This window comes from Lepisma saccharinum, chromosome 6, assembly GCF_977018435.1.
Source record: "Lepisma saccharinum chromosome 6, izLepSacc3.1, whole genome shotgun sequence".
NCBI classification, from domain to species: domain Eukaryota; kingdom Metazoa; phylum Arthropoda; class Insecta; order Zygentoma; family Lepismatidae; genus Lepisma; species Lepisma saccharinum.
Window position 1 is genome coordinate 4,184,787 of NC_139234.1, and position 19,048 is coordinate 4,203,834.

Genomic DNA, 19,048 nt, shown 5'->3' on the forward strand with positions numbered 1-19,048 from the left:
ATGAATGTTGTACTTAACTTTCTACTACTAACAACTGACTGATAGAAAAACTTAACTAACATCTGCAAATGAAACACATTTACACTTTTGCAAGTTTTATGCTACTTTTCTTAACATTTCTGGTAATTCTTCTTGTAATTGTGAACACAATACTGTTGGTAGCTCCATCTCTCCACTGAATATTCCTAGAAAACACTTTTCTAATAGTTAAAAAATGAATGAAAATATGTAAATGCTGTTTGATTACATCTCATGTGGTCTTATGATAAATTTGCTGAACATCTGGAATGGACGATACTGAAATACTTTACATCACACCGTACTGTTAATTTAAAAACCTGTAAAAATCCATTTAGTTGTCTGCCATTTTTATCACTATTTGACAATGGCTACAATATCTGATGATATATCATTCCTGGAAATTTCATGCTCCAAGTTGGAATTCTTACCTGATTTTTAATTTTATATTGTTTTGAAGGATAATTATGATTTTTGTTTTCAAATCCAATAAATTACTTCTGTAATGCATCGAGGAGAATTTTCATTGCTTATTGAGTTCTGTTTTATTTACCATAACAAATTATTATTATTACATCCTTCGAGATAGTGTGTTCTATTTGATACATCATATGAGTAAATATCTAGTGCAACAGTTACTATTTTTTTTCACTTTTGTTACCGTTACTAAACTGAAATGTGTAGTTATTCTATTTTGATATTTGATTTGCAGTTCGTGTTGTGTCACCTTTCACATAAAAGATTGTCTTGTTGGCCAAGCATGCTAAGGGGTCTACTTTTGATCTCGCCACCAAAGCCTGAGCATGAGTGTTCTTTGAAAGTATCCACTCATGACTTTCGTGCAGTCATCACTCATCCTCATTGTTGTAATTACCAAAAATGGACAGAAAATTGACTTCAATAACACCTTTACCCCCTCAGTCTCATAATCCTTTTAGTTATTCTTTAAACCACCAACTCTCATAGTTCGTAAACATTACACTATGGTCGGTCAACTTTCAGAAGTCCATACGTTGGAAGAAAAAGTATAAAGGACAAATAATGTAAGTGTGATATCTGCCCCATACAAACAAGTTTTAACACAGCTGTTACTCGTACAATTACAAAATTAATGAAAGATAACTTAAGGGTGGATTTGTCTGTCAAAATCCCCAGCATTATGTCCAACTGACGGCACTAAGTATCATGCTGTTTGGTGACTGCAGTAGACAGAGTAGATCGTAGGTATATTAAGGAAAAGGCGCGAAGAATCAGAAGCAGAATTGGGAAGAATATGACTCCCGGATTTTTCAGGATCCTAAACAGCTGAGAAATTTTGTATCTTCCTGCGCTAAAAATGCTTAATTCTCATAGTTTTTTGCCTAGGAAATTTCTTAGAAATGGCAGTTTTTAAATCCCAAAAAGCAAAAACAACTTTCACAGGGGAAATAGTTAGTATAATTCGAGATTGTAACCATGCTGGGAAATCCCGAACCAAAAAAATGTTAGTACTGCATGCCCTAAAGGACCCTATTCCCAAGACATCTACAATATAGCATCAATTCAACAATAAATGGTGATAATCTTGTACACCTGAATTGAAACGATCTCATTGAGATTCAATGGGATTGTTACAACCATAAATGTAACAATCTAAAATTAAGCAATCAATGCTAGAGATGCTATCTCGAAATGGCAATAAAATTTCACTGAGCCTATATTTGGCAACAATTAAGAAGAGTTACACTTTTCCTTCCACACAAGTTAGTCATTAATCTGCCACTGAAGTAGACCTGCAACAGGTACTTTCAAGTGAATGTTGTTAGCATATACGTAGAAAATAAATTTAAAACGTATTTATATTTTTTTCATGTTATGTCAATTTTCTACTAATCACAATAAAGGGGATGAACTGTGATTAGTTGGATATCGTGAAAGGTCACTCACAAAGGACACTTTTCCCACGTCAGGTCAAACCAAAAACCTTTAGGGGTGAATTGATCAACATGCTTGGCCACAGAGCCAACAGTACTTTAAATATTGTAATGATGAAACAAGATACTGTATACTGGAACAGACATTTAATGTTGTGAATACTGCCTATATTTAGTGAACATTTCAGAAAGATGAAATAAAGCAGTATTTGAAAGTAAAAAATTACTTTTTCGAGTAATGGTAACTGTATTTTGTTAATTTCTTAAGTGACTAACTCAGTTACTTTTTTCATGCAAACAGTAACAAAATTAATATTACAGTTACTCTTTTGAATGTATCAACAGCAATGAACACCATTATACTTTCCTAAAAAAATAGAAATAAAATTTTAGTAACCTTTATATATACACCGTTGTCACTTGCATCACACTTATTTTTTCTTTAAGAAAAAGTATGATGGTTTACATTGAATTTCTTGCCTCTATATTTTCATATTCAAACATACAAGGTTTATTATAATTTAATGAAAAGTGTGTTTATTTTGAATGGTAGTCAGTGAGGAAAACAACAGCCCTCTGCAGCTCATGCATACATCAATAAGAGTAACTATAAAAATAACTTCTTAAAGAAACTGTAACAGTTACTTTTGGAGGATAGTAACTGCACTTTCACTAAGTAACTTTTGCCGGCCCCTGTGGCTGAGTGGTTAGCACATCATGCTACGATGCCAGGGGTCCCAGGTTTGAATCCTAGCCTGAGCATGGATGTGCGTCTATTCATCAATTTCATCATATCATCATCACTGATCCCCATCTTCACACATTAGCCAAAAGTGGAACAAAAAGCGAAGTAAAATAAAGCAAATCAATCGATAGTAACTTTCCAACTGAAGTGCACGGACACTTTGCTACTTAAATTTAAACTACCAAATTCTGGAAGAATGCCCTATGTTATATATCTATAGAGCACATGAAATATTACAATAATATATCACCAGATAAATATTGCCAAAAATAATATTTATAATACAGTATGATGTATGAAAACAATACATCGCCCATTCCTGTATATTATAAATACTAAAAGAAGCATGAAACATTAGCAAAACCAATTTTGCTACATATCAAAAAACACCCCTGCTATATCATCATGGGACCACTGTACTAAAAACAAAAAAAGACAACTGGGAACAACATTGCATCATGCACTCAACATAATTGACAAAACGGTAGCAACATCAATATCACAGAATGGTTTTCGTACTAGCTAACTAATCAACGGCTTTGTATAATATAGACACCACGTGTTACGGCAACACGTATTACTTGTGCACGCGAGAGAAGGAGGTAAAAATGTAAGCAAGAAATAATCCCTAATCATTTCCTACTGGTAGCAAAATTATACAGAAAAAGATCCTTTCATTCTTTCACACATTCATACCTTTTTTTTAAAGACATTCTAATGTTGCTTCTTTAAACTGCTCTCTAATGCTCACATATTAAATAACTAATTAAAACAACAAAATAATTAATTTACAACACAGATAAAGCTCTTCTCCTAACTATATTACATATTTTTTTGTTGTGCCTTATTTGTTTCTGCTACATTCAGGCTGCCAGATATGTGCTATGGCAATGATGGTTTTTCTTTTGGTCTTGTTGGTCACCGATGTACATCCATCCATCTACTTGTTACATCCAAACCTTGGCACTTAACAGAAGAAAAAAAATATTCAGCAGTCTTATCAAAAGCACCCATCCTGGTATTTCTTCTAAAATTTCTCCGCTACTTAACCCAATTTTCATCCAGAGCATACTTCGGAATGTTCATCCCATGCGGCAACCTGGAAAAAAAAACATTTTTGAATGCATGCACACACACACATACCCATACATATACATACAAACACACACACACACTAAAAACTATTTTACCAAATGTAATGGGACAAACCCCCTTTTTGACAAAAAAAATCAGATAATCCAGGAAATATTGTATTGAACACATAATGTTCATTAAAAAATTACAGTGACACAATGAACAATAATGTTATTAACAGAGTTACAGAATATATAACTCGTGCAATATCAAGTGGAGTCACTTGTGTATGCCACCACTAATTACAATGGAAAAAATATTTTTCTGTATTTTTTAAAATATACTAAAAGTTGTTTTGGACAAGCCAGATTTTTTGAATCAACGGGATTTGTTAAACAAGTCCTAGCGTACATATACAAATACATACTATGATACACTATGTCCATTATCCTTTGCCTAATTTGAAATAGAAGAAGACAAGATAAGCTATCTATATATATTGACGAAAAGGAAGAGAGGACAAGAAATTGAAACCGATTGGCATCAGAAGTGTGCAGCAGGGGTATTCTGCCACAAAAGAAGTGATGTAAGTGACGTGGCAAAAATATATTTTATAAAGACTATGGAGGACAAAATCAAGAAAATATGCACAAAAGAATGTGAAAAAGAAGGTAAAATAAATAGCCTATGGAAACAGCTAGAAAAGAATGGCTATGAGAAAGAGGATAGACTGGACATAAACAGAAAAAGGAAGAAAAGTGGCAGGGGAGAATTGGAAGAAAAAGAAAAAGAGAGGAGGTTTGGAATAAGGAGTATGGTGAAGACCACAGAAAAGATATGCAAAGTGCTTAGGAAAGCGGGAATTAAAACTTACAGGAAGGGAGGGAGGGAGAAGCACCTTAGGAATAGCAAAGAATGCAAACAAGAAAATGGAAAACAGAGAAGAGGAAGAGGAAGGGATTATCTACGAAGTGAAATGTAAAGAATGTCGGAGTGTGTACATAGGAGAAACTAAAAAGAGGCTGAAAGACAGGTTGAAACAACATAGGGATGATGTACGACTTAAGACAGAGAGAAATGCGATATTTAAACACATGAGAGAAACAGGACATTACATAGAATGGGATGAGGCTAAGGAGATAGGAAGGGAGAAGAGAATACTAGTGAGAAAATGGAAGGAGGCCAAGGAAATAGAGAAGTTGAGCTGGCAAAGACTTACCAAGAGTTGCAGAATTGTATAAAGAAAAAATAATAGTTATGGTATATATGATGTGTATATTTTTATATCATGTAGAATTATGCATCTGTATTATTATTGATTATAGGAATCATTCCTTTTTAAAATCTCCTAAAAATAGTTTCATATAAACAAGTTTCTTGTGTATATGCATATACACCTACATAGATGAATAATAGTTCTTAAACTATTCGTAAACTACAGGAAAATAATTCTACAATGCAAGCAATGCGTACATACAACAAAAACTATTATACACATACAACCAGCAATAAGTAGTATCTATCCATCCTCCTGAAAAAACAAAGTTTATTTCCACATAGTAGAGAAAGCATGTGTGTCGTAAACTGGCTAACATGTAGATGAGACTTATCCACATACACCCAAAATTTACTCAACAAGCCTAAAATTTTCACAAAGGTCCAATTTATGGTCCCCGATGGAAAATTCCAGATAAAGCCCTGCACCACACATCTAATATGCAATCATCAAGCTTTTGTTGTTTGTTTGCTACGCTACTGATTTATTCGTGGTTGTCTTTTTGTGTATAAATTGTAATAATTGCATATTTGCAGTGTCTCTTATTGTTTTGTGTTCAGCTACTAAGAAATAGAATATACTTGTTATTTACAAATCTTATTCAACATTGTTACCTTTCCTTCACATGTAAAAAGACGCAACTTAAACACGTTCAATTTATGCAATACACATAAAAAAAAAACTGACCTGGCAGTCTCGACTGCAGTACCACTGGTTTCCGCAGCCGGCACACACGAACTGAGCTGCTCTCTGGTGGCAGCCTTGGCACTCGGGAACTTCATCTGCTGATATCTCCTGTCCATTGCTGGTCACCTGATCGTCATCAGCTGCCCCGCGGATTGATGACTCTTGCTCGCCTGATTCGTCAATCACTAGCCTATCCGCACTGTCCTCCTGCTCCTCATCCTGAAAAAAATTACCATATGAATGTATGCTGAAAACTTGTACAGTGCAGTGATGTGTAGAAATTCCCTCCCAGAAGAAAAAAAAAACATTTTCTTTAGGAATTTCCTCCTTTGGTAAAACACCACGGATTTTGAGCTTATGTACTAAAAAAAAGGGTAAAAAATAGGTAAAGTGCTCCCCTGTGCTTAGCACCATGCCATGAAGGCGTATAGGGGGTGTGGGGATAACGCCCCACACTTTCTTGATCCGGTCGTGAGTGGGGGTCAGAATCATGCCCCTGACTGCCTTTACCCCCCAGGGTTTCCCCCAGGTACCCATGTTATTCGATGCTGGGTGGGCACCAGGGCCACTTCCAACGTTAGAAAAGTTCCCGGATTTGAACCGGCCACGGCTTCTTTCCTTTATTTATCAAAGTGATCCATTTACCAGGTGTAGAAGTATGAAACCGGAATTGGCCGATAGATGGTGCTAGCCGGGAGTGGAGGGCGCGGAAGATCGCGTAAGCAGTGCCAGCTGCTGCCCGCCACTCCCGAGGACGTTATATCGGAACACAGTAACCCGAGTGTCAGACAGAGGAAGGTGTTGCACACCCGGAACATGTCAAGTTTTGTGCCTACGAACTACGATTTGCGGACAGCATTGGTGTTCTGTTATCATTTGAAGAAAACCGCCGCAGAATCGCATCGAATGCTCGTCAAAGCTTACGGCGAACATGCTCTCGGGAAAACAGTGTTTCGAGTGGTTCAAGAAATTCAAAAGTGACGATTTTGACTTGCGAACGGGGAACGTGGGAAACTTCCGAAAAAGTTCGAAGACAACGAATTGCAAGCTAAAACCCGATGAAACCGTTAACGCATATCGCTACCTACAGTAAATCATCAATTTACATCGAGCATTACGTGACACACGGCCGAAATATGAAGCAAGGCAACACAAGGTCATCCTGCTCCATGACAACGCCTCACCACACACAGCAAAACGGGTCCGGGAAACGATCGAGGCGTTCAAATGGGAGATACTAGGGCATGCGGCGTATTCTCCCGACTTGGCTCCTTCAGATTATCATCTATTTGCTTCACTGGGACACGCTCTTGCAGAACAGCGCTTCAATTCATATGAATATGTACGAACATAGCTCGCGGACTGGTTCGCTTCAAAAGTAGAACGTTTTTTTTTGACGTGGCATTCATAACCTGCCGCAAAGGTGGGAGAAATGTGTAACTAGCAATGGAGCTTACTTTGAATAAAATATTGTTTCTCAGTTGCAAACACCAGCCGTTTACTTCTTGCAAACAAATTCCGGTTTCATACTTCTACACCTGGTATTGGTGGTTCATATTTGCATTTAACATGTAGAGCACTTCTGGATAACTCCAGTTACATCTGTAAAAAAATATAACATAAAATTGTATATTTTCATTATATTTTCTCAGGTGGAGGCACACAATGGTTCGGATCCCACTTCAAACTGTAGGTCCAGTCCCGATTAGCCTTACTGTGCATAAAGTGGACTTAAAACACCAACTCAACTCAACATTATATTTTCTAAAATAACATGATAATTTAATATGGTAACCCACTCCCACCCAAATGGACTTTGAAAAATCTTTTTAAAACTTGGCATGATTGGCACAATGAGCATTTCTTTATTGGCCTATCACTCATTTTGACACTACTACTTCTTACTATACTCATCTTGATGAGTAACTACAACTTTATGGCAGACCTGCACAGAAAGATATATAATGCAAAAATTTGTGCAATTACAAAGCATATAATAATGAACTATTACCAATAGGCTTGGTTAGAATGCGAAGCGGGAAATATGGATACGAGGTGTGGCTAGTAATAACCGGACTGTCGCTACAAAATCTTTTATTGGTTATTTTGTACAATATGAACATTATCCCCTTCAAAGTACTCCCCTGCACTAATGTTACACTGCTCCATATGAATCTTCCATTGCTGGAGACAGTGCTGGAAATCATTTTCCGAAACCAAGTTCATGACCTCCGTATATTTTGTTTTCACACATTCTACGGTCTTAAATCTGGTTCCTTTCAGTGCTGATTTGACCCTTGGGAATAAAAAAAGTCGCACAGAGCGAGATCTGGCAAATAGGGTGGATGTTCTAACACCGAGATCCCATAGTTGGCCAATAAAGCCTTGACTGACAATGCCGTGCGGGCAGAAACATTGTACTGATGAAGAATCCATGACTTGCCTTTCCACAAATCAGGTTGTCATCTTCTTACTTGCCCACGAAGGGTCATCAGCATTGTAATGAAATATTGTTGGTTGACATTTGACCTTCGGGTACACAATTCGAATCAATTCACCGACATTTGCAAAGTTTGATTCAGTTTTTGACGTGCAAGACCGTCCAGGATGCTTGTCGTTCACAATCACTTCTTGTCCCCCTCTAAACCTTTGAAACCACTCAAATACTTGATTTCGTGATAAACACACATCTCCGTACACTTCCTTCAACAAACCATAAGTTTCTGTGGTGGATTTTCCAAGTTTGATAAGAAACTTCAGATTGATACGCTGTTTCACTTTCACACTTAATTTCTTTTCTGACTGAACACAGATGTACGGTTCACTTTGTCCACAAACTTCAGAAGAACCTAGCGCCGCACACCCTGGGCAATCACACAGCTGGTAGGCAAGATATCACGTTATACACCCATGCACTGCTTATCCTTGATGTGCTTACCGTTTGTCAACAGCAACATTAATCCGGTTCTAGCCACACCTCGTATCAATTCACAAATTGAAGATTTCGCCACAAATCTTGATCATTATGCAGATTTCAAAAATAAAGCTTCAGAAGAAAATCCAACCTTTCATATCGGAGTGACGTGACAAGCTTGTAGCTTGCGTGTCACTTGGACTGGGACGTTTTCTCGATAGTGTGCATTGTGTTATCTGAGTGTTGGTCACGTATGTGCAGTAAATGCTTTTGAACACAGAGGAAGGGTTCAGGTCACTTATCATTTTGTCTCTTAAATGTGAAATTAGTGTGTTCCATGTTGCTTCTGCTTGAAAGCTCGCTAAATGTGTATGATTTGGATGATGACAACATACATCTACTGGTCAATTTAGAATTAGTCAGAGATTGTTCCAGATATATAAACCTAAAGTAAATAAATAAATAAACCTAAAATATACAGTGTTACTTTTACAGACTTGTTTTTTTTTCTTTGGTTGGAAGTCACTCTATAAGTTCAAATTTTACCTACATTCATCCAATGAAGGAGAAATGATTAACCTAATGTCCTGTATTGCAAGGCACATTAAAGAGATTTTTGGTGCACTTACCATAAGAACAACCTCCTCTTTAGTTTTGACAGACGGTGTTCCTCCTACAGGAGTTATGGTGAGTTCGTTCCTCCCCTACAGGAAAAAAAAATGGAACATGAAACAAATTTGAAGAGAAAGAAAGGAAATAAATAAAACATGTAAGCTGTAAATTACTTTAAAAAATAAAAAGAATTAAAGAAAATGTTAAGAGTATGCAAAAAATATGTGGTCAATGACTAATCATTAGAATAAAGGGTAAGAGAACATGATTTTTCCCAGGGACAGGGAGAGGAGGGCCAGGAAGGAAATCTTTTCACCAAAACATTGGTTCAAAATTAAATTTCTCTCAGAACATGATATTTCAAACTTTCCCCCTTGTTGTAACATACAACACCCCCCTTGTTGTAACATACAACACCCCCCTTGGCTGGGATTTACATCTGCAAAGCTGGGGTAAGCATTTGTAATGGTCAGATTTACCATTACTGGTTTTGGTAATATGTTAATTAATTGCTGGCCAGCTACAAGATGTACGGTTAAGTAATATGTTTCCATGAGTGTACTTTTATGTTATTATTGCATGTAAGTGTATATGCTTATTGGATTGTGCTTTACTGGATATTAGATTCCCCTGTTTTTTATCTCCCTGGTTGGGGGAGCTAGCTGTCTTTCAAAAGACCGTTGCAGTGGAATTTTCCAATGCTACGGGATCTACGTCCACGGACGTTTACCCCGACTATAAAAAAAGGCCAGTGGGCTTTAGCAAAAAAACAGTGTTTCCCCATTGATCGACAGCAAGAAATGTCTCCTCAAGTTTAGTCCACTTATGGTGGCTAGACTGGATATAATAATGTAGCATTTGGTGTAAGCCAACCCCTATTGCTGTCCCAAGTCCCCTTTTAGAAAAAGCTTTGAATATGTGGATATTTCCATATTGAATAATTGATGCCCATAAGAAAGAGTGAAGGCATAAGGAAACCCATTTGTTATGAACAGAATATCATTTAAGCTGAGGGTAAGCCCGCAGAGATAGTTATGCTAAAGAAAGTGCCGATGGTGTAAGCCATAGGTGCGCAATTATGTTGAATTAAGGAAATTGGTTGATTATGTAAATGCACACATGGAAGCAGTATGTAAATATGTGTGTGTAGATATATATATAACAACGTATAATAAACCAATATATCCTACTAGAAATGTTATGATTCCAAGAACTACGGTACTGTCCATTTAAAACCAGTTGCTTATTCATTCACTTGCTGTACATGTGTAATGAACCAGGGACTAAAAAATATAAATTGTTATGTAAAACCCCCCTTTTTGTAATTCCGGCGCAAATATAATCTGCTCATTTGGCACCCAGGGTGAGGTGAAAGAAGAGATTAGAAGGATTAAAGTCGGAAGTAATCCAGAGGGCCGGATTAAAATGAGGGGCAGGGGGCCGAACTTTCACACATTGGAAAATGTGAAGGAAGATTACAAGGATCTCCCTCACCTAAATAGAGTTTAACAAGAGATGAATTTTGATTTCTGCTATGGAAATTCTGCCCCTTCCATGAAGAACTGTATCATTTTGTTCTTTCAAGGAGCTTTCGGACTGAAGTGACAAGGAACAAGTGTCATGTGACAGCACTGATGACCAGTATAATTGGCTACTGTGGTGTCCGGGATTTCAATCCTTATTTTATCACCTTCACCACATCCTTCTCGCCACTGTTGGTGTGCGAGAAGAATCACGTCGGCAGTTACTCGTTTGTTTTTGTTGTTTATTCACTCGCCTAGCTCACTGGAGGCACGGTGCTGCCACCTAGCGATGTCCTTGGCTCTCCAGGCTGAGTTGCCGAGAGCGGAGAGCAGTCAGTGCAGTTCACGCAGTTTGTTCGTGCAGTAGACATCGTGGTTACATAACAGGCCTTCTGCTGACTCAAATATCTGCCCGTAGAATGGGTCAGGTAATAAACTATGCCTCGACCACCTGGGACTTCTGATGCAGCGAGGAAAGCTAAACGAATTGTTAAAAGGGGATTGTCAAAACAAATTTTTTACCGATACCCCGATTTCTTCTTTTGTGTTGCTATCATCTCTGCACATTGTTAGATTAATTGCACGATCTCTAACTATACTTTTATTAAAATCACATCATAGTTTAAACAACCGAGGGCAACCACTACGAAGAGAGGATTGGGGACGTATTCTGTGAGGCTGAAAGTGTAAGTATGTTTCATGTATATGTTGTTTAGTGTTAGTAACTTTTATCTATTTATTTATATTGGGATTCAAATAATTGCAACATGAGTGAGTGTGTCATTTCCCCCCAACTAGATTGACTGAATTGCTTTATTTTACTTCGCTTCTTGTGCCACTTTTGGCTAATTTGCGAAGATGAGGATGAGTGATGATATGATGAAATTGATGAATGGACACTCACAAACATCCATGCCCAGGCCAGGATTCAAACCCGGGACCCCCGGCATCGTATCATGATGTGCTACCCACTCTGCCACCCCCCAACTAGAGTAGGATGATAATTTCATGGAACAAAGATAAGAGGATATAGATTTTGTCATATATTCAATTTGTGAAGGTTTTGAGCAGTTTGAATTGTTACATATATTTGTGCATATATTCTTCTTGCACTTGAAGCTCATGATTTATCTTGAAACTTTGATACTATTTAAATTGTTTTCACTCATGTTATGATGCCAAATTGTGCTGTTAATAAATCATCATTATAGTAAATGATATTTTTGATTTCATGCAAAAGCTATTACTCAGTAGACGTAATCAGACCTGGTGGTTTTCTTACAGAAGTCATTTAGCAAACATTACAGTGCAGTATTCACTTGAACAAGAAGTATTATTGGAATGTGGTTCTATTTAGTCTTACTTGGCCATATTATATAACTAGTCGGGAGAGGCACTAGATGATGCGTACCACTCGCGACCAGTTGTCGTAATATGCAACGGCTTACAGGGAAAGAAGTATCTCTTGATACACATACATACATACATACATACATACATATTATATATATATAAAATATTAAATATATACAATTTTTTTAAAAAAAAACCTTTGGGAATAGAATTGAATATCCAGCGTATTACTATTCGTGGTGGGACTTTCGGTCCTATTTCGTCTCTTCAGCTTCCATGGATCTAGGAATTGAGACACGCACAGCATTACCACTCCTATCGATTCTTTGAGGTTCATTAGCAGAGTGTATTTGCAACTTTCGTGTAAGTAAGATTTCCATGTTCTTTATTTCTAATAGATGCCGAGTTGTACCCATTCACGAATAACTGGACTTGTGGCATTGGCACGCTACTATGAAATAGTACCAGGTGCCACACTACACCAACTTCAACCTATCTACATCATTTGTGACATTTTCATCTTGCATGGATTGGGAGGCATTGAAGGCGTTTCAGCATTGGCTTAACTCCCTAGCTAAGGGGAAAAAAGCTGGCACTACACTCCAGCGGGAAATTACATTCTAGTGGCCAGTCTAGGACTGACTTGAAGCCAGTCTGTTATTCTTGTTATTTGCACTTTAGTTCTGAATTACAGTTTCAAAAATTACTACAAACTCATCTAGTAACAATTAAAACATGAAAGCAACATGGACTGTCTGAACAAGCCCAACTTAAAATCTTTTGTGTGAGGCTTACTTTGAGGTTCCTTTTTTGGACACTATAATCACATTAATCTGTCGTTTTAAAGTAAAATTAGCCACAATTAAAAAAAATATAATCTGACGTACGCAAACCGCCACTGTATCATGGAAGGCTTTGAAAGAAGGTGAATGACTTTTACAGAAGAACCTAACTAGCTAACTAACTCACTCTCTACCCTTCTTAAACCCGAAGGTTCATGGCTGCAGCAACACAGGCCTTCCATCTGTCCCTATCCTGAGCAAGATCTATATACTCTTTTCCATCCCTACAGATTTACTTTAGGTCCATCTCAACATTATCCCTCCATCTTTGTCTTGGCCTTCCTACAGGTCTCTTACCATCAGGTTTCCCAACAAGAATCCTGTGAACTCTTCTTTCCTCTCCCATTCGTGCCACATGGCCTGCCCACCTACATCTTTTTGATTTAATTATTCTAGTAATATCTGGACATGAATACAAATTATGTAGTTCTAAATTATGTAACCTTCTCCACTCACCTGTCTCCTCATTCCTTTTAGGTCCAAAGATTTTCCTAAGGATCTTATTTTCAAATACTCTCAATTTATGTTCCTCTTTCAATGTAAGGGACCAAGTTTCCCATCCATATAATACTACAGGCAAAATTACTGTTTTGTATATTTTAACTTTTAGTTTCTTAGATATTAAACAAGAAGACACAAGTTTATGAAGATAAAAGTAACATGCATTTCCTGAATTAAGCCTGATTTTATTTCTCTTTAATATCATTTTCATTTGTTAGTATTATTCATAAGTACTTGAATTTGGAAACTGGTTCAAATGAGTTATCAATAATTAGATTTTTATTATTACCTAACACTTGGTTTCGACCTGTAAGCATATATTTAGTTTTCTCTTTGTTAACTTCCAAACCTATCTTTTTAACTGCTTTGAAAAATATTTTAGCATTATTCTTAATTGTATTTATATCATCCCCTAATAAGTCTACATCATCTGCATATGCTAACAGTTGAGTCACACCGTTTAATTTTAGTCCTTCATTAGTTTCTTTTACCTTCCTAACAGCATATTCTAATGCAAAATTAAAGAGCAATGGAGATAATGGATCTCCTTGTTTTAACCCATCTTAAATTGTAAATTTGTCAGACATATTAACATCCACATGAATTTTACTTTCTGTTTCACTGGTGCATACTTTTATGAAGCTTGTTAGCTTCTTAGGTATTCCAAACTCTACTAATATATTATATAATTTATCTCTTTTGACTGAATCATATGCTTTTTTAAATTCAATGAATAGCTGATGGACATTTGATTATTTTTATTATATTCCCACTTTTTCTCAAGTGTCCATCTGATGTGAAAAATTTGATGTGTAGTTGATCTGTTACATTTAAATCCACATTGATAATCACCTATAATTTCATTAGCATATGGGGTTAGTCTTGTTAAAAGAATGTTAGATAATATTTTATATGTTGTTGAGAGTAGAGAAATTCCACGGTAATTATTGCAGTTCATTTTATCACCTTTTTTAAACACAGGAACAATTATGGATTCTTTCCACTGTTGAGGGATTTCTTCTTTATTCCATATTAAACAAATTAATTTATGAATTTGACATTTTAAAGAATTTCAACCATATTTAATTAACTCAGCTGGTATTAAATCAATGCCAGGTGCTTTGTTATTCTTTAGCCTTTTAATAGCATCTTTAACTTCAGTCAAGTTAGGTTGTGGAACTATAGGTTCTGCTGTGTGTACTTCATTTACTTCTGATTTATCTCCTACATGAACATTTAAGAGGTCATTAAAGTAGTTCTTCCATCTATTTGGTTTGAGTTGGTGTTTTAAGTCCACTTTATGCACAGTAAGGCTAATCGGGACTGGACCTACAGTTTAAAGTGGGATCCGAACCACTTGTGCCTCCACCGGGTATCGAACCCGGGACCCCTCAATTACAAGGTGATGACGCTACCACTGCACCATGGGGGAGGCCCTCTTCCATCTATTTAAAATATCACTTGGATCAGCCAAAAAATCACAGTTTTTATCTTTTATGGCTGAGATCAAGAATATGTGGAGCCCTACCTCCACATCACCTCATATGCCTTCATGGCATGTGTGCACATGCAAAGGGGTGGGTGCCTTTACCTTTTTTTTTCTTTTGGGAATAAAAATAAAGAAAACTACATTAGAAATTAATTTCTTTTTTTCCCTTTGCTTCAGTAGTTTAAACCATCAAAAAACACGTTTTATCAAATGATTCAACTGATCTCGTCACTTATGGATATAATTAAGCTATTTTCAGAGCAAAAATTATTTTAGGTCATTTTTTACCATTTTAGGTCATTTATAAATAATTTTAAGGTTATTCTACAGGTCATTTTTGACATTTTTAGGTCATCATCTTCTGAGCCTCAACCATGAGTTTTAATGGAAACTGTGCAATTCTGGTCTGCAGGCTGATGCAAAGTTGTCTTAAAAGTGCATAACAGCAAATCCTGGAAAGACATTTGCTCATCACTGTTTATGTACTGTCACTCATCTTTTCTCATTCTCTACATATTAGTACTTTAATTTTATATTACTATTCTCCATGTGCTATGCCGTGCACGGACTTACCTTGGAAGAAGACAGAAGGTCACTGATGGAAACTGACGAGTTATTCTGGAATGGATTTAGCGACGAGCTGATTCCTGGAGCACTATTCTGCCTATCGGGAGCAGTCAGTAGCCTTGCGAGTGTGGGAGAGAAAGTGGTTGATCTTGCATTATCCCTCTGTCCGGACTTTGTGAGGATGCCGTGGAGCAACGAGGACTGTGGCGAAGATGAGGGAGAAGACACATTATTGGTCACTGGGTGCAAGGTAACTTCCGGATAGTTTCCTTTGATCGACTGCTGACTCGTTTCCTGCTCAGTCTGACTCATCTTCGCAAACTGCACCAACACGTCCTTGAAACTTATGTTTCCTTCCGAGGATTGCACACCACTGCGTGAAGAGTCTGCACTGGAGGGTCGCGAGTCTTGGCCGCCCCGGTTCTGGTCTCCAAGCAGGAAACCAACATCCGCCATGTCCGAGCTGATGGTGGTCCTTACTTGGGAGCCAGAACCGAGTGCCAATGATGCCATGCTCAGCACTCCCATGTTTGGGTTTGAGCCTGCTTTGGACAGCATGGTGTCCGTCATCTGGCCCGACAACTGTGACTTCATCCTCCGACCACGTCGCGGAACACATTCCGGATGCCTTGAACGATAGTCCGCGATGATGGAACGGACGTCGAGTATCGGTCCTTGACGGCCCTCTCCGATGACCGTGTTCTGCCCGTTTCCGTTTCCCAACATCGTTGGCTTTGGTAGAATCGGCCGGTGCATCCGATTGGTGGCTGTCGCCATCAGACCTTGCTGGAACTTCTCCCGTGCTTGCTGCAGGACCATGTCTGGCACATTAAGAGGGTTGCTGGTGAGAGGGCGATGCCCGGACACGTGTTGCTGAGGTAGAGAGGTGGGGACCGTCACACCGGCAAGTGAGGCAGCCAAGTTCACATTCTGCTGCATGACTGGAAGCATCATAAGGGGTGTCTGCGCTTTCAGTAGCTGGATACCAGACTGCTGAAGCGTGACTTGAGACTGCTGGCTGCTCGAAACGGTGGTGGAAGTATGGGTGGATGTAATGGCAGTAGAACCAGACGATACGGTGGTCGCCACCCCGGGCACATTCAAGTCTCTATTACAGTCTAATGTGCTGTTGAGAAACTCCCAGTCGTCTGAAAGTTTAGTCGTTCCGGAGAGCAACATCACTTGCTTCTTCCGTTGCAAACGCAAATACATCTCCTCCTTCACCTTTTTCAACCTAATAATATTATTCCACTCCTTCTCCTTCATCTTTGCCATCACACCGAGGGTGTGTATGTCCTTTTGCAGCTTCACGGTTGCAAGATGTATCTCCTCTAGGGTCTTGTTATCTTCAATCTCCTGAAAAAACATCTCGATAAGTTTCCCTCTCTCGAGCTCACCATCGTCCGGAATCTTAAGCTTCTTTTTCACACTAGTATCACTATCACTTTCACTGCTCCTTTTTCCTTCACTGTTCTTCTGCTTTGTGTTACTGCTATTCCTACTGTTCTCATCCTCCGAATGAGGGCTTGGAATATCGTCAACCTTTACAAAATCCTGCACTTTATGTTCTTTCTGCAACTCCTCCTCCATTTCACATAGATCACTGTCACTTCCTCCTGCTTGCTTATCCAGTCCATCGTGTGATGATGATGGTGAAGGAACGTCTTCTGCTTTACTGTTCTTTGCACCTGCAGTCATACTACCAGGTTTTGTGCCACCAGATGTACCTACAAGCAAAAAGAACTTCTAAATTCTGAACTAAACATGCACTTTACATAAAACAGGACACACTTTGCAAAAGAACTAACAAACAATTCTTTGTATTCGTCACAAACTAATATTCCCAAAGTATACCTTCAGATCTTCAAAAACAGTGTTCTTCGTGGCTAAAAAAGACACTTGTGGATAATGTCAAAACAATGCAGGTGAATAAGGATTACAGTTACAGAAGAAGTAAATCATCATTCAATAAAAGCACAAGAATTCAAAATCCCTCATCCAAAATTCAATACTTGTATAACAACGATGACCTTAATTTCATATTATGATTTTTGTTAGTTAGCATTGCCATATTTGGCTAACTTCAATGATGAGGATGACAGGATGAAATATATAAAGGGGCCCTCAGAGAGAACACCCATATAATTATTCCTGGCATTGTACATAGTATGCTGTGCTAACCACTCTGCCATGGAGGTCATCCCCATAATACACTCAAAAGATTGTGTAATTTTTGCATTAACAGGAACAGTAGTAGGTCATAAATCATACATTATTTATTGGTTTACAAACCAGAAAAATCTTTAAAATTCTGATATCATCTCCTCCATAGTTGTATTATATATCAACAATTGTTTAAACTATGCAATCATGAATTATTTTCTTATCATATCTACTTCACAGTCCTGTACCGTGACTGTGCCGCCCAAGGTGCCACGGGACACGTGCAGGTTCGAGTCATATTCTAGTATCCGAGAGATAATACCGGTAATATCTAAATGAAATATTCTGAGTTTGTTTACCATACATGTCTGTCCGACGAGAACTTGAAAAATTGATAAATTGAGACAGCAAATCCTATTGAAAATACAAAATTTCAGGTTGCTAACATTCTTTTACTATATTATTATTTTTTTTACTATAGTATTACAAACATGATTTAAAATTTGAAATATTGGGAATCACACCGAAGAAGAGAGTGAAGAAAGAAAGGTGCCATTCCTACATTGACAATGATGATAACAGTGTTCGTAATGATGTGTGCAGTACGGATGGTCAGATCCAGATTATTATCTTCCTAGGAGTATATGATTGGAAGATAATAAATTCTACCCAAAAAATAAAAAATAAAAAATGTTAAACCTCTCTCTCTCTCTCTCTCCGAAATTTGGGTAGGAACATTTCCGAATAGAGATTTTTAAATTTTCCGGAATCCTGATATTTTGGCCATCCCTAGTGTGAAGGTAAGATGTGCTAGGGAAAAAGGTTCTATCTGAGTAAGTATGACTGTCACATCGAGAACAAAATTCTTGATCTGTCCTATCATTTGTTAGCATAGTAAACACAAAGCAACAGGAATAGGGTGACCAGACACACGCATTCAAAAAAGAGGACAGAGCAGGCGAAAAAGGAGGACAAAGCCATAAAAAGGAGGACACCGCAAAAAATGGCAAAACATTTGCCATTATTCATAACTTAATCAATATAAATAAATCTTACCAACATTTTGCTCACAGATACTTTTCAGGTGATCTTTTTCAATAACTTCCTCTTACCTTTAAGCAAAGAAAGAATCTTCTAATATGTTATTTAACAAATGACAAAGAATATCTAGAATTTGAAGCACAGAATTTTACTCCTTTTCTAATAATTGGATATTAGAACGTAATATACCAACAAGTGAATGAAAATGTAACAAGTAAGATTCGCTCTAACTTATTTCCAAAAACCGAATTAAAATTTTGGGTAGTTTAGATTGGGTAGAGAAATATGATTTTAATGCCACGAACATTTCTAGCTCTCTTTCAACAGCAG

General features: G+C 37.5%; 1 protein-coding gene across 2 annotated transcripts in view; it reads right to left on the bottom strand.

The window, feature by feature from the left end:
- Positions 1-19,048, bottom strand: part of LOC145988517 (uncharacterized) — a 72,166-nt gene continuing 53,118 nt past the window's right edge. For both annotated transcript variants that reach the window (XM_083123405.1, XM_083123406.1), the window contains exons 3-6: positions 15,521-17,241; positions 9,257-9,331; positions 5,714-5,932; positions 1-3,775 (exon numbers count right to left, since the gene is read on the bottom strand). In XM_083123405.1, the coding sequence (XP_082979531.1) occupies positions 3,734-3,775; positions 5,714-5,932; positions 9,257-9,331; positions 15,521-17,241 (2,057 nt within the window). In that variant the 3' untranslated portion in view covers positions 1-3,733. The remainder of the gene's footprint in view (positions 3,776-5,713; positions 5,933-9,256; positions 9,332-15,520; positions 17,242-19,048) is intronic.